Source organism: Dioscorea cayenensis, chromosome 7, assembly GCF_009730915.1.
Source record: "Dioscorea cayenensis subsp. rotundata cultivar TDr96_F1 chromosome 7, TDr96_F1_v2_PseudoChromosome.rev07_lg8_w22 25.fasta, whole genome shotgun sequence".
Classification (NCBI taxonomy): Eukaryota; Viridiplantae; Streptophyta; class Magnoliopsida; order Dioscoreales; family Dioscoreaceae; genus Dioscorea; species Dioscorea cayenensis.
This window is the reverse complement of record NC_052477.1, coordinates 31,658,433-31,671,610: the sequence shown is the minus strand read 5'-3', so window position 1 is coordinate 31,671,610 and position 13,178 is coordinate 31,658,433. Positions and strand designations below refer to the sequence as shown.

The 13,178-nt window shown below is 33.7% G+C and overlaps 1 protein-coding gene and 2 pseudogenes across 1 annotated transcript; 1 reads left to right on the top strand and 2 right to left on the bottom strand.

Annotated features, from left to right (window-relative positions):
* Window positions 1-92: 92 nt before the first annotated feature.
* Window positions 93-2,925, bottom strand: LOC120265966 (annotated as a pseudogene).
* Window positions 2,926-9,239: 6,314 nt separating this feature from the next.
* Window positions 9,240-11,593, top strand: LOC120265960 (annotated as a pseudogene).
* A 424-nt stretch (window positions 11,594-12,017) lies between these two features.
* On the bottom strand, window positions 12,018-13,052 carry LOC120265963 (noroxomaritidine/norcraugsodine reductase-like; the record flags this gene model as incomplete). Its single annotated transcript, XM_039273909.1, has 4 exons — window positions 12,018-12,287; window positions 12,356-12,468; window positions 12,543-12,759; window positions 12,837-13,052. Coding segments are annotated over 4 exons (714 nt in total), but the record flags the coding sequence as incomplete, so codon positions are not given.
* Window positions 13,053-13,178: the final 126 nt, after the last annotated feature.

Sequence of the window (13,178 nt, the reverse complement as noted above, 5' to 3'; positions counted from 1 at the left end):
AAAAACAAAAACACTTGAACGATTTTAACATATTTTACTTGTTACTGAGCTTATATATATATATATTAACAAAATGATAAACCACATTTATTAAAAAACCAGATTTGAGCTGCTATTCATTGAGTCATTCCTCAAATTAGATATTTGAGAAATACATTTCAAAGACACGCTCGAAATTACAAGTGCAAATTCAGAGTTTTTCAACCGGCAACACATTGAAGGTCAAGTTATAAGTTTGCTTGATTCCACTGCTGAACAACATCAACAATGGATTTAATCATTAAAGAAGACCCTGCTGCTGCCAGTCCACATCCTCCCTATGCTTCTGGATGAGCTTGTGTTTGAAGCGTGACTGATAGTTAAAGTGTCACGAAAGCGATTTTCCATTGTTTCATCATCATCATCATCATCATCATCATCATTGTCATCATCATCGATAATGTGTAATCCTCCCCGAAGTTGAGAGCGGATACTTGGTCGGACTAGATAAGTAAGCAAAGCAGTCCTGTCTGAACCAACATTTCTTGAAGAAAACAACCTGTAGGCCTCTCTAAAAGCTCTGGATATTATGTTCAACTCTGCCCAGCCAACAGCTCTAGCGGTATTCTCAGTTTGCTCGAAAGGATCTTCAATCTGGAAAAGCATGAATTGAATCCCAACATCAACATTGACACTGTAATTCTTTTGCAGAGGACACAAGTTGCTCTTACCGACAAAGCACGAGTTTTTATCAGATATCTAGTTCCCATCCGGCCTGTGTAGGTGCAGAAAGCATTTGTTGAGGAAATTGAGCCAATGTTGGAGAACTGCATTAACATAAGGTGTCATAACTAGGCGGACACTAGAGATGAAATACTTCATCCTTCAGAAAAATAAAAAAAATAAACTGAGAACAGATGGGCTCTGCTCTAATGATTAAAAATAATTACTCCCAACTCTTCTTCAGATTTTTACAGATAAGTGCCTCAAAGTATCAGCATTACCTTTTGAAAGAATTCAATGAGCAGCTGAGACAAAGAGCTTTTATTTTTCTGCCTGTAAACCTGAGATTTGAAACGAGCTATATTTGCTAAACATACATCTCGTATGCGGCGCTCAGTAAAAGCTGTTGTTCCTGTATTAAAGATCAGCCATGCACACAACAATCAAGCAGTAGGACCTATCAGCTACTTAGGAATAACTTGTCTAACAGAAATGTAGAGGATTATGCAATAAAATGGCAAACCTTCATTGCTATAGACAAAAACATGCTTGTTTCCAGGTTGTGTAACATAAACCATGAAAAGAATCTACCAAGACATTACCAGTGATAGCATCAGCAACATTTCCTTCATAGATTTCCTTAAGAGGTGGTAAAATCGGAGGGGTACATGTCTGTGACATAAAATTAGATGACACTATCAAATGTAAGAAAATGAAGCATTTCAAAGGTATCTAAACTTCAAACTGCAGAGGAGAAATTTGAATAGATAAGCACACTGAAGTCTGAACTGATAGAACCTGAAAATGGTAAATAACCATCAAACAAAGTGAGTATGAATTCAAAGTTCCTTCCTTTGGGTTGTTGATGTCTTGTGCTTTGGCCCATTCCTTGACCTGCATCAAATAAGGTTACATACAACTAAAAGGGAGGGGAGGGTGGGGGGCAAATTGAAATTCTCTTCAGTGAAACAAGAACGGACCAGTAAAAACCATGTCATGAAAGCGTTCATCTATGTCTGAGATCCAAAAGGAGCATTTTGGACTTGATTTGGCCGATATGATTATTAATTGAAATGTCACACGAGATATTCCGTAATTGCTCTGAAATTTAAGAACTGGAACTCTTGCGTTTTCAATAACGTTGCAGTTGTGTGCAAAACCTGAACAACAAATTTCTAGTCAGGATGGCTATGTCTGCAAGAGAGATAGAGATTCGAATTTTGGGATGAATATCAAACATGAACAACTAAATCATGGGAAGGCACTAACTTGATATTTGAAGACCATACAAAGGAATCACTCACATCTACATAGTTTTTTGATAAAGGCACATCTGCATAGTACAACCATTAAGATTTTCAAATTTTGGTCTTCAAACCTGCAAGCCACATCCCATATCTTCCTAAAAACCATACTAACTCACAGAATGGCATGCATGTTAGACAGGAATCCTTCCATAAAGCACAAATGATCAGAAATAACCACACATTGTTTGAAATTTCATACTACATGAAATCATAGCTCATATCATACGATGAGCATAGTATGCATTTGTGTTATAAGCAGAATCAATGATGTTGCTGACTGTATTCCCATTTGAAATGTGGTTTATCCATAAATTTAATAATAACAACAACAACAACAACAACAAAGTTTCCCTGACATGTTGCCCTGCACAATATCAGAACATGGGAATAAGTGGACTATAATGAGATGAGAGAGAAAGAACTGGCTCCATAAATAACATGAAAAATTGCTGAATGAAAGAACAAGTACCAGCCCTTCTTAATGCTCTCATAATCGCCCATAGGAAATCCTGTTGGCGTTGCCTAGTAACAGAATTTGGATAATCAACAGAAATGTCCAAGTCACCCCATTTGGAGTAGAGGTTTGAGACAAATGATCCAAATGGCCTGACAAGTGTATCTGTGTTGGAAATTTACATCCAAGTCAGTAAATCTTATTGGTTTGGCTCAGTTCACAGATACAGAAATGAATCAACAACAATTAACAATGCCTTTGAGTTGCTAATTGCATTGCTTGTTGGAAAAGAGAAAATGTACCTTTCAAACTTATTTGTGATCTGAGAATCGATGAAAGTTCATCAATTACATTCAATCTCTGAGCTCGATCAGTTTCCAAGGGTTTGAGCAAATTAAGAATGTCTTTAAGGCAAGACTCCATTATCCTATATGATTCACTGATCTTTGTAAGAAGTGTCAAATCAAATCGACAATTCAGCTCTGCATTATATGCCAGTGAAATACACCAAGATCCGTTGTTTTTCTGTTTAAATTTTGGAAAAGGTGGATAAACCACATGTATTAAGATAGACATAATAGACCAAGATTCTTCAACATGTAAAATGCTAATCCAAAGGCAACAAAGTTAAAGCTTTCAAATAATTGATGGCCATAAAAATAATGAAAATCATATTAACTAGAGAAAATAACAAGTTCATGATACTAACTAAAAGAATGAGGTGGAGCATACAAGACAAGTACTGAGTCAAGAACAAACCAAATCATACTTCACTAGATTGCAGATACTCTTTTAAGTGCAACCATAGCAATTGAGGATGAATAAAGTCTTTTATATCAAAGTAATTTATGCTTCTCAGAAGTACAACCGCCATGTGTTTTTAGATACTAAAGTTTTTCTTCTTTTTCCAAAGCACTTCTAAAACAACCATGTTTCAAGTAAAAATAATTATCTTATATGGAATAACCACTTCAGTAACGGTTGAGGGGCCATGTATCTTGGCCAGTAGGAAGATCAGCGTTTATAAATCACATGAACTATCAGTTAAAGCGGAGATTCCTTTTGATCTTTCCTTAATGTAATTTTATATGCAATAGCTTCTGAAATACTAAAAAAAAAAAATCTAAACAAATCTTAGAAAAACACAAGTTTTTTTCGGGTAAAAACTGAAAGAATATGAAAAAATTAAAAAAAAAAATTACAGACAGAGAAGATCATGAAAGAAAGAAAGGATTGGAATCACCTTTTAGATGCTTCTAGCCTCGATCTTGAGTCTGGGCGAGTGATGAGTCGTCCAAGAGTGTTGAGCAAATTTGAAGCTCGTTGGTTCTGTGGAAATGGAATCACATTGATGTGTATGTAAAGGCGAGTAAACGAGGAGTCGAGGACGACGGCCATTGACGGGCTTGACCCATGTCCGGGCCCGTCAATCTTACTCCTTTTCTTCTCCTATTTAAATAAAATTAAATAAAATAAAAAATTATAAAATCACTCACTGATTATACTTTGTTCTGCTATGAGTTTGTAGTACTGTTTTTGTTTTCTGTTTTTCCGATAATTTATGATTTATTTATTTTATTAAAAATAATTTTTATCTAATGAAATATGGGGAGGTTTAATATCTCTCGTCGATTTTTCAAACCCCTATTCATTAATAGGTGGTTTGCAATTTTAGAAATATTTCATTATTGTTGTGTGTGTGTGAAAGTGTAAATAAATATATCATATTTAATTAATAAAAATAGAGTTTAAAATACTCTCTCCGTTTTTATAGTTGTGACATTTAATTAATTTAAAAATGATCAAAATTAGTTATTTGTTTATGTTTTATAAAAATTTATTATTTTCAAAAATTACCCCTTTTATTTAAAACATCATTAGTAGATAACTATAATTTAATGCTTTAGTTGATTTTATTTTGTTAAAAATTATATAAACATATTAAATTATAAAATTATTATTTAATATTACATAAAAATTTTAATATAATAAATAAATAAAAATAGACCCAACACGAAAACTAAAAACTAAACGGATGGAGAGAGGGTAATACATTAAAGACTATGCGAATATCATCAAGGTTGATTGGAACTATTAGAGAAATACAATGATTGATGGAGTGAGTCATGGGTGGATTCTGTACTGACCAGTAAGGTTGGGTGATTGGTTTCCTTGCAAACGAAGCAAGAGATTGACAAGTGACAAGTCTCCAGTCTTCACCTTACCTTGCTGAAAGCACTCTCTCTACTCACAAATGTCTCCATCAATCAATATTAAGTTTTGAAATGCCTCGGGACTCATGCAATGCGTTGAATAATAAACAATAAAAGTGGAGTAGTAAACAAGAATGACTTTGATAATTAATAAACAGTTGTTGCATCACAAAAAGCAATAATTAATAAACCAGAGCAATTCTGGGCCTCCAATCCACTAAATGGCCTTGTTTGTAGTGACAAGCTCAATTTCAGTGGGCTATAATAATCATTCTTTTTCTTTTTCCTCCTTCTCAGCCCAGACCTGATAGCTCCCCACAACCCTCCTCAGATAATGAACAATCACATGATTTTCAAGAAGACAAACACACCAAGACCCTGCCTGAAAATAAGGTGGTGAAAGCCAATGAGGAAGAGCTCTCAAACAAATTGGAATACCTTCTCCAGTAAGCCGTATGTGGGCAGGGAAATTATCACAACGTCCTCATTTTTTTGAAATTGAGGATTTACCGTTGGGCTACAAGCCCGTTGGTTGTTTCCCAGCAATTTGACATCAAAAACTAAGATTAATTTAAATGATATATTCCTTTAGTAACTTTTTATCTTAATCACTACTAATTGTCAAGATTAGCATATATAGATACACACACGCATATACTCTTACTTTGATACATATTTGACTTATAGATCTCCTCATCTAATAAAGGTCAATCCAGAGAACACAAGTTTAATTTATCAAAATCGTTTTAAAGATAATATAAAAAATTTAAAATAACTTTTTGTAAAAAGAGATTAATCAATTCAAATTCATATTTATTGAAATCTTGAATTTTGTGGTTCTTTTTAATTGAAATTTAGTTAAATGGTCATACCATTTTTCGTAAAACTTCAATGCCTGAGTTTTCTAAAAATATATATTCTATTTTAAATTAAACTTCCATCTCACACTCATACAAAGACAGCATGCAGAACATACACAAAATAGACATGGCACATGCTAACTACTACCAGTTGTATGAAGTCATAGTCAGTCACAGCTTTATATATATATATATTTTAGAGGGGTAAATTTTTTAGTAAGTCATAAACTTTGGCTCATCCTCACTTTAATCACTAAACTTGATTTGTGATCAGTTTAGTCACTTAATTTTTAATTTCATTTCGACTTGGTAATAAATCAGCAGATTTCATCCTGAATGAATGATGTAGCTCTTTTTAGATGACGTGGACATCTCTAATAAATTTAATAATGTAGTTAATGAGAGGACTGACTTTAGATTTTTAGAGCAGTCGTATAATCGATTGGGGTTGAAATCTTTGATTTATTACCGCGTTGAAATCAAATTAAAGTTGAGTGATCAAATTGATACGAAATTTAAGTTCGGATGATCAAAGTGAAAATGAGGCGAAAGTTTTGTGGCCTACTTAAAAAATTTCACTATTTTAGAGACAAAGGTTACTGTGGACGTCAGTAGGCGTGCCCAGAATGCTAATAATCTTAGTGAGAGTTAATTTTAGATTAATGAAGTCATTAGTTTTAATTTTATTTTTACTGTACATCCTATTTTTTATTGTACTACTGTTTATAAGTACAGTAATACTGTTTATTAAATAGTGTCAATGTTCACAAATTTTAAATATGTGAACGTGCATAGAGGTTTGATCCTCTATATTTTATATGGAGTACCTTACTAAAATTTTTGAATTTTTCAATAACGACAAAAGATCACTTCACTTAGTAATAATACTAGATATTAATGAGGTCTTAAGTCACGCGCATATTCTCGAAAATTTTATTATTTATTTATTAATTCCCACTGCAATAAATTGGCACAATATCCGAGGGAGAGTGGGGACACGATCTTGTGCTCGTGATGCTCAACACAGGCCATAAATCATAAATGTGAAATCTCAACCTACCTCCAAGATTTTAATAATATATTAAAAATATCATATATATATATATATGACTTATGACTTCATTAGGTCATTTAACAGGGTGTGTGCATCTAATTCTCAAAAAAACAACTCGAGTGTATATATTAAATTATTATATACACACACTTATGTATATCTATATATATATACATATAAATATTTATAGTGCTTTTGTACCCTATCTTATTGGCGCACGATGGACACGATGGAGGATATTAACTTTATATATATGCCAATAGTTGCTTAATAATCTTGATTATCATTTCGATCACATATTATAAATAAAAGTGAATAAATTTATTTTTTTAAAAATCACATGCATTTCCATACCAATCTTTTGATAATTTGATCTTTTTGAGTGATGTTTTTAGATATTGTTATCATACTATAATCAATTTTAATCTTTTAATTAATACAACTTAAAAGAATACCACTAAGTTAGCTATCAAAAGAAGACCTAATATTTAAATTAAAAAATTAAAAGGTGAAAGTTCGAAAATTTGTCCCGAAATAACATTTAAATATGTGTGTGTATATATGGGTCCATGGACAAAAAAATTATAAGTATTTTCTCCTAATTATATAAATATATTTCACTTTAATACCCAAAACACATAAATAGTATAAGAATATTTAAAATATTATTTTTTTATTAAAATATATAATCAGTTTGTTTTATTTATGCTACAATAGAGATTACTAATCATTTTTTCTATTCCGCATATAAAATTATTAGGAACATATTTTTAGTCTCCAGTATTTTTTAATCTCGATAATTAAAATTTGGACCTTCTGAAAATTTAATTTGATGCCCACTAAAAAGAGACAAGTATCACATGATCATTTTTGAAAAATATATGATTAGAGAGAAACAGTCACATATTTAATTATCTTCTTTATATATATATATATATATATATATATATTATTTTTATAAAATAAATAAACTATTATTTTATTTTATTAAAGATCAACAAACACATAAAAAAAGAGAAAAATAAAATAAACAAATGACCACTAGAAATGAGACATCACAAACACATTACAGTAGATAAAACTTAACATAGTAGAAGTAGGACTGGGCCGGGCGACCCATGGTCGTCTCGAACCCAGCCCCAAAAAATCATGCGCCTGTTTAGAAAAGTTTGGCTGAACTCAAATCGTTACCGATTAATTTCACTGCGTCTGGGGATCGGGATGAATTTTTGATCCCGACCCTACCCTGTGACCAGATAAATAAATAATATATATATCATATATTATTTATAATATATATAATTATATACATATAATAATAATGAACTGAAAAGAGTAAACATTTATAATACTGCATATTGTATTTTTAAAACGTTTGAAAAATTTTCAAGGGTAGTAGTAGTAGCTTTTATTTAGTTATTTCAATTATTTCATAAAAATTAATTATTTTTGGGTCGGGCTCGAGCCCTGCACTAACGACAATCAAATAGGGTCGGGCTTTGGATCAAAACACTGTCACTGGCTCAGCTCACTCTCACATCGAATATATGATTGTATATTCAGCTCTGACCCGACCCTGGCTCCCGCTACCCATGTCCACCCCTATAGAGAAGGTATCCCTAAGTGAATAACAAAAAAAAAACAAAACAACAGACAAAATATTAAGGCTGTACTCGTCCAACAGGGGGCCACTAGGCTCAACCACATTTCTCTCACTCTTGATTTTCTACATAGGTCTTAATGAGGCTCAACAACAAACCTGGCTAACAAAATTTGAAATGCAATCCAACAGAGAATCCATTGTCTAATGGCTCATTGAGACATAATCTCTCGTTAGCCATGCCCTTTTGATCAACCTCACACTCTTTGATCTTTTTCTAATATAAAAATGTCTTATTACTTGTCTCTATTGTGGGGACCAAAAATGGTCCCAGCTAGAGAGATGCACATGCTTGAAAAAATCTATTGATGTGGTTCAACACTGCATCCAGTTCTCGGCCCCTTCGTGAGGAGATGGATCCCGACAGGCACGATGAGCTCTCTGGCTAGTGGTTTCCATATTGCTTGTTATGAGTCTTGGAAGAGTCCCTCTCCTCCACCTTGTGTCTCAGTGTGTCTTTTTGGTCCATATCGATTTTTTTTTTGTCTTCATCTGTTTGTGCCTTTTTGTTTTCACTTCTAATGAAGTTTTCTGTATGTTCTACTTGTATTTGTTCTTTTTATTAATGTATTTGTGTTTATCCACTTCTTTAAAAAAAAAAAATTACTTTCTTATGATTGATTTATGTTCTATAAATATGAATATTTTTTTATTTTAAATAAATTAATAAATCATAAATTTATTGAAAATAACCGAACGAGAACAATGCCAGAAATTATTAAAAAAAACAGAAAACAAATCCAGACAGACAAAAGCATTGAATACATTTTATGATTTATGACCAAACTAAATAAGTAAATATAAATATATATACTGGATGCCAGAAGAGAGAGAGAGAGAGAGAGAGAGAGAGAGAGTGAGATGAAGCTCAGTGATGACGTGGACTTCAAAAGAAACATAAATTAAAAAAACAAAAGGACGGCCACGTGTATGATTCCACTAGATTTTAATCATGTGGTGAATAATAAAGTACCTCATAATCACTACCACATCACATGGGCACCCTGCTCACTTCCTCCTCTTCACCATCCTGGACCTTCACCCGTTTCACTCACATCTTGATCTCCCCTTTCACTCGCTTCATCCATGGCGTCTGCTTTCCAATCCTTCTGGCAGGTATGAAAATATGAAATCCTTCCCATTATTCTGCATTCATTGTCACTGTTTTCTCATTTGCCACAGTTACATTCTTGTCTTTAGATAGCCAAAGAAATAAACTCTTCATGCTTGAAAATTGCATTTGTCTCTGTTTTTCTCGTCTCTTGTGAGGATTCAGAATGTTGTTATTTTTAAACCTGCTTATTATTGTTTCTTCTCTATTGTGCCTCTCTGTATTCTTCTCTTAACATTTTTTTCCCCAAAAAAACAAAAAAACATTTGTGCTTAATAAACATTTAAGTTCATCTACTTGTTTCAATATTGTTTGACTTGTTATTTATCATTATCTCTTTTAACTTCTGTGATGCAGTATCTAGTCACTCATTTCTCTGATTTTCAATTGGCTACCTTGGGCACTTTCATTATACACGAGAGTGTCTTTTTTTCTTATCTGGACTGCCATCTTTACTTTTTGAGCGATCAGGATTTTTTTCAGCAAATACAAAATTCAGGTTTGCCCAGCAGCACAATCTCTCTCTCTCTCTTTCTCTCTGAGTTGATTTATTATATATACATCAGAAAACTCTCAAAAAATTAGATTCTGAAGGTTGGTTTAGATTGTGGATAGTAATGCTAAAGTGCAATATAAGTTTTTGTTTCATGAAACATGCCTCATGGTCTTTCTGATCTTGCAAATTGTGATCTTGATGTGACAAACATAATGTTGTGTATTTTTGCAGAAGAAAAATAATACTCCTGCTGCGCAAGAGAGGTGTATCTTACGTCTGATCTTATATCATGTCTGTGTAAACTTGCCAGTCATGATTGCTTCCTACCCTGCTTTCAGGTTCATGGGAATGAGAAGCAGTCTGCCATTGCCATCATTGTAAGCTCAAATTTATTTTCTTTCTTTGATCCTTGGTTTGTTTATTTTCTTAACAGATCCAGTTTAAAGCATTTTACTGGAAAACAACTCTCTTCCTTACCAAACCTCTTCCTTACCAAACAGCTTTGCTAGATACTTGTAGGCATTTGAGGACAGTTGTTTTGAAGATATGAATAACTGGTGAAATAAGAAAAATTGAGTGAACCTACCACCCAAAGAAACAGAGAGGAGGAGAGGGATTGCTAGTCTTGGTTATGTCATTCATTTAGTATAAACTAAGGATTTTTTTAATGTCATTCTGCAGGAGTGTCATCATACCTCAAGTGCTTTTCTACTTCATTTTAGAGGATTTTGTATTCTACTGGGGACATAGAGTTCTTCACACCAAATGGCTGTACAAACATGTTCACAATGTGCACCATGAGTAAGTTTTGTTTCTCCACTGTTTTTGTGTGAGTGGGTGTTCTTTTACTTTCTTGTGACCTTGTGGAACATGAAATGTTTAGATATGCCACGCCATTTGGTTTGACTTCTGAGTATGCCCATCCTGCTGAAATTCTATTCCTTGGCTTTGCAACCATCCTTGGTCCGGCTCTCACTGGTCCTCATCTATTCACTATGTGGTTATGGATGATTCTAAGAGTCTTGGAGACAGTTGAGGCTCATTGTGGCTACCATTTCCCTTGGAGCCTTTCAAACTTTTTACCTTTGTATGGAGGGTGAGTTACTGATAATGTCTTTTCAAATTTTTTTTTTTTTAATTGCTCAGTTGAATTGGACTTTTTATTGCTTAATACGATATGTATTTTTCCTCTGTAGTTCTGATTTTCATGATTATCATCATCGTCTGCTTTATACCAAGTCTGGCAACTATGCATCGACATTCGTTTATATGGACTGGTAAGCTCTACTACAATATGATATATTTATATATTTATGGCGGCAATTGTTCTAACTTAATGAACAGGGTCTCCCTTGTTTGACAGTTCATAATAGCTGTATGTTTAGAAAAATAAATAAAAACTTTAAGTGGCTCTTCTTGGTAGCTGCAGATAAGCTCTCCGGAGATTTACTGCCAAGTGCCAACTGTAGTCCAATCAATGCATATCCAAATCTGAAAAAGTTTCTTTTTTTGTCCTATTAACTGAGTCCGAAGTGTTTCTATCTATCAGGCTATTTGGCACTGATGAAGGTTACAGGAAGCTCAAGGCAATCGAGAAGGCAAAGAACCTGATGGGGTTTACTGACCACTGAACTTAGTTAATTCCTGTGGGATCTCACTTGATTTTCAGGTTGTAATAGATGTTATAATAAGCCTAGGAGAAACTGTTCTTTGTGCTTTTACATGCTTATTATATGCAAGACTCAATGGCCATGCCCATCTTTTTATGTCATTTGTTGTTATAATAAAAAATGGTTAATTACATTACCATAAAAAAAAAATAGAGTTGCAAGCCAGTAAACACAAATATAATTCTGAGCTGATGCCGAAGAACAACCCGTGTTAAGTCAACAAACAACAGTAATCTGATCCATTGCTCCTCAGAAACAAAGGATCAGAAACAATTTGAAGACATGGCATTTCTGAAAACTAATAGAATTTTTGTACTTGAATTGCACCTCAAAAAGCGTGGTTCATATATGGAAATACCTTTTATTTGTCCTACCTGATACTGATGCTTTCCACACAGGATTCTGCTCTCTCAGATAAATATTTTAAGAACATTTTTTACTTTTACCTTTCCAGTCTCTTGTATAATAAGCAAATAATAAGGATCTTCCTTATTAAAGTGGTACAGCAGCAAACATACAGAACGTGTAATTTACTTCACATCCTGATTATAATAATAAGTTCACTAATTTTTGTAGAAGGTTGCTGTCCATTCTAAGAAATCTGTGCCCGTCCTCCATCAATGCAAATGATTTGGCCTGTAACATATGAAGCTGCAGGAAGGCAAAGGAAGGCTACAACAGATGCCACCTCCTCTGGTTCTCCCAAACGCCCAAGAGGAACACGAGAGGCTTCTTTCATCAGTAAATCACTGTCTTTACCCTGTTTTGTATCAAAACAGCCTCATCACACTTTGTTCAGAGTCTCAGTTGAAGATGAGTCTTACTTACAAAGAGGTTTTCAATGAGAGGTGTTTTAATAGCTGAAGGTGCAACGCCGTTGACTCTGATGTTGTCTTTGGCCCACTCACATGCTAGGTGTTTGGTGATTTGATTCATTGCTCCTTTGGAAATGGAAAGTAAAAACTGATTTTAGTAAACACTAGTGAAAAAAAAAAAAGGTTTTGGTTAATTTTACCTTTACTCGCTGAATAAATTGCTCCTCCTTGATAAACTATAAATGTTCCAATGGTGGAAATGAACACTATGTTTCCTGATGATGAAGTTTTCAAGAGAGGGTGAGCTAGTTGGCTTAAATGGAGGGCTGATTCAAAATTAGTAGCCATAATATGTGAGTAATCTTCAGCTGTGCATTCCGCTGTGGGTTTCACTATACCAGTCCCTGCATTATTTATCTATAAAAGCAAAAGAATAGAATTGCTTAGAGTGACACATTAATAAGACCAACAAAATAAAATTACATTATACTTACAAGTATGTGAAGCTTTCCTTGAAAAACAGAAGAGACATCTTCCATTAGTTTCTTTCGTTGAACACTGAAGGAGACATCACACACAGAACCGGTGACCTTGAAGTTCTTATCTTCCCATTGTTTCAGGCATTCATTAAGCTCAGTTTCATTGCGAGCACATGTATGCACAAGGGCTCCAAACTTTGCTAGTTCTTCAACTATGGCATGTCTGCAAGTTCATTAAGGACTAGAAAACTATGTGTTTATGCTTGAAATTAAGACATAATATTGAGAAAGGAGTACCCACCTTGAAAAGATCGCTCAGAGGTCTCTACGACACTCACAAAAGTCAAACAATCAAGA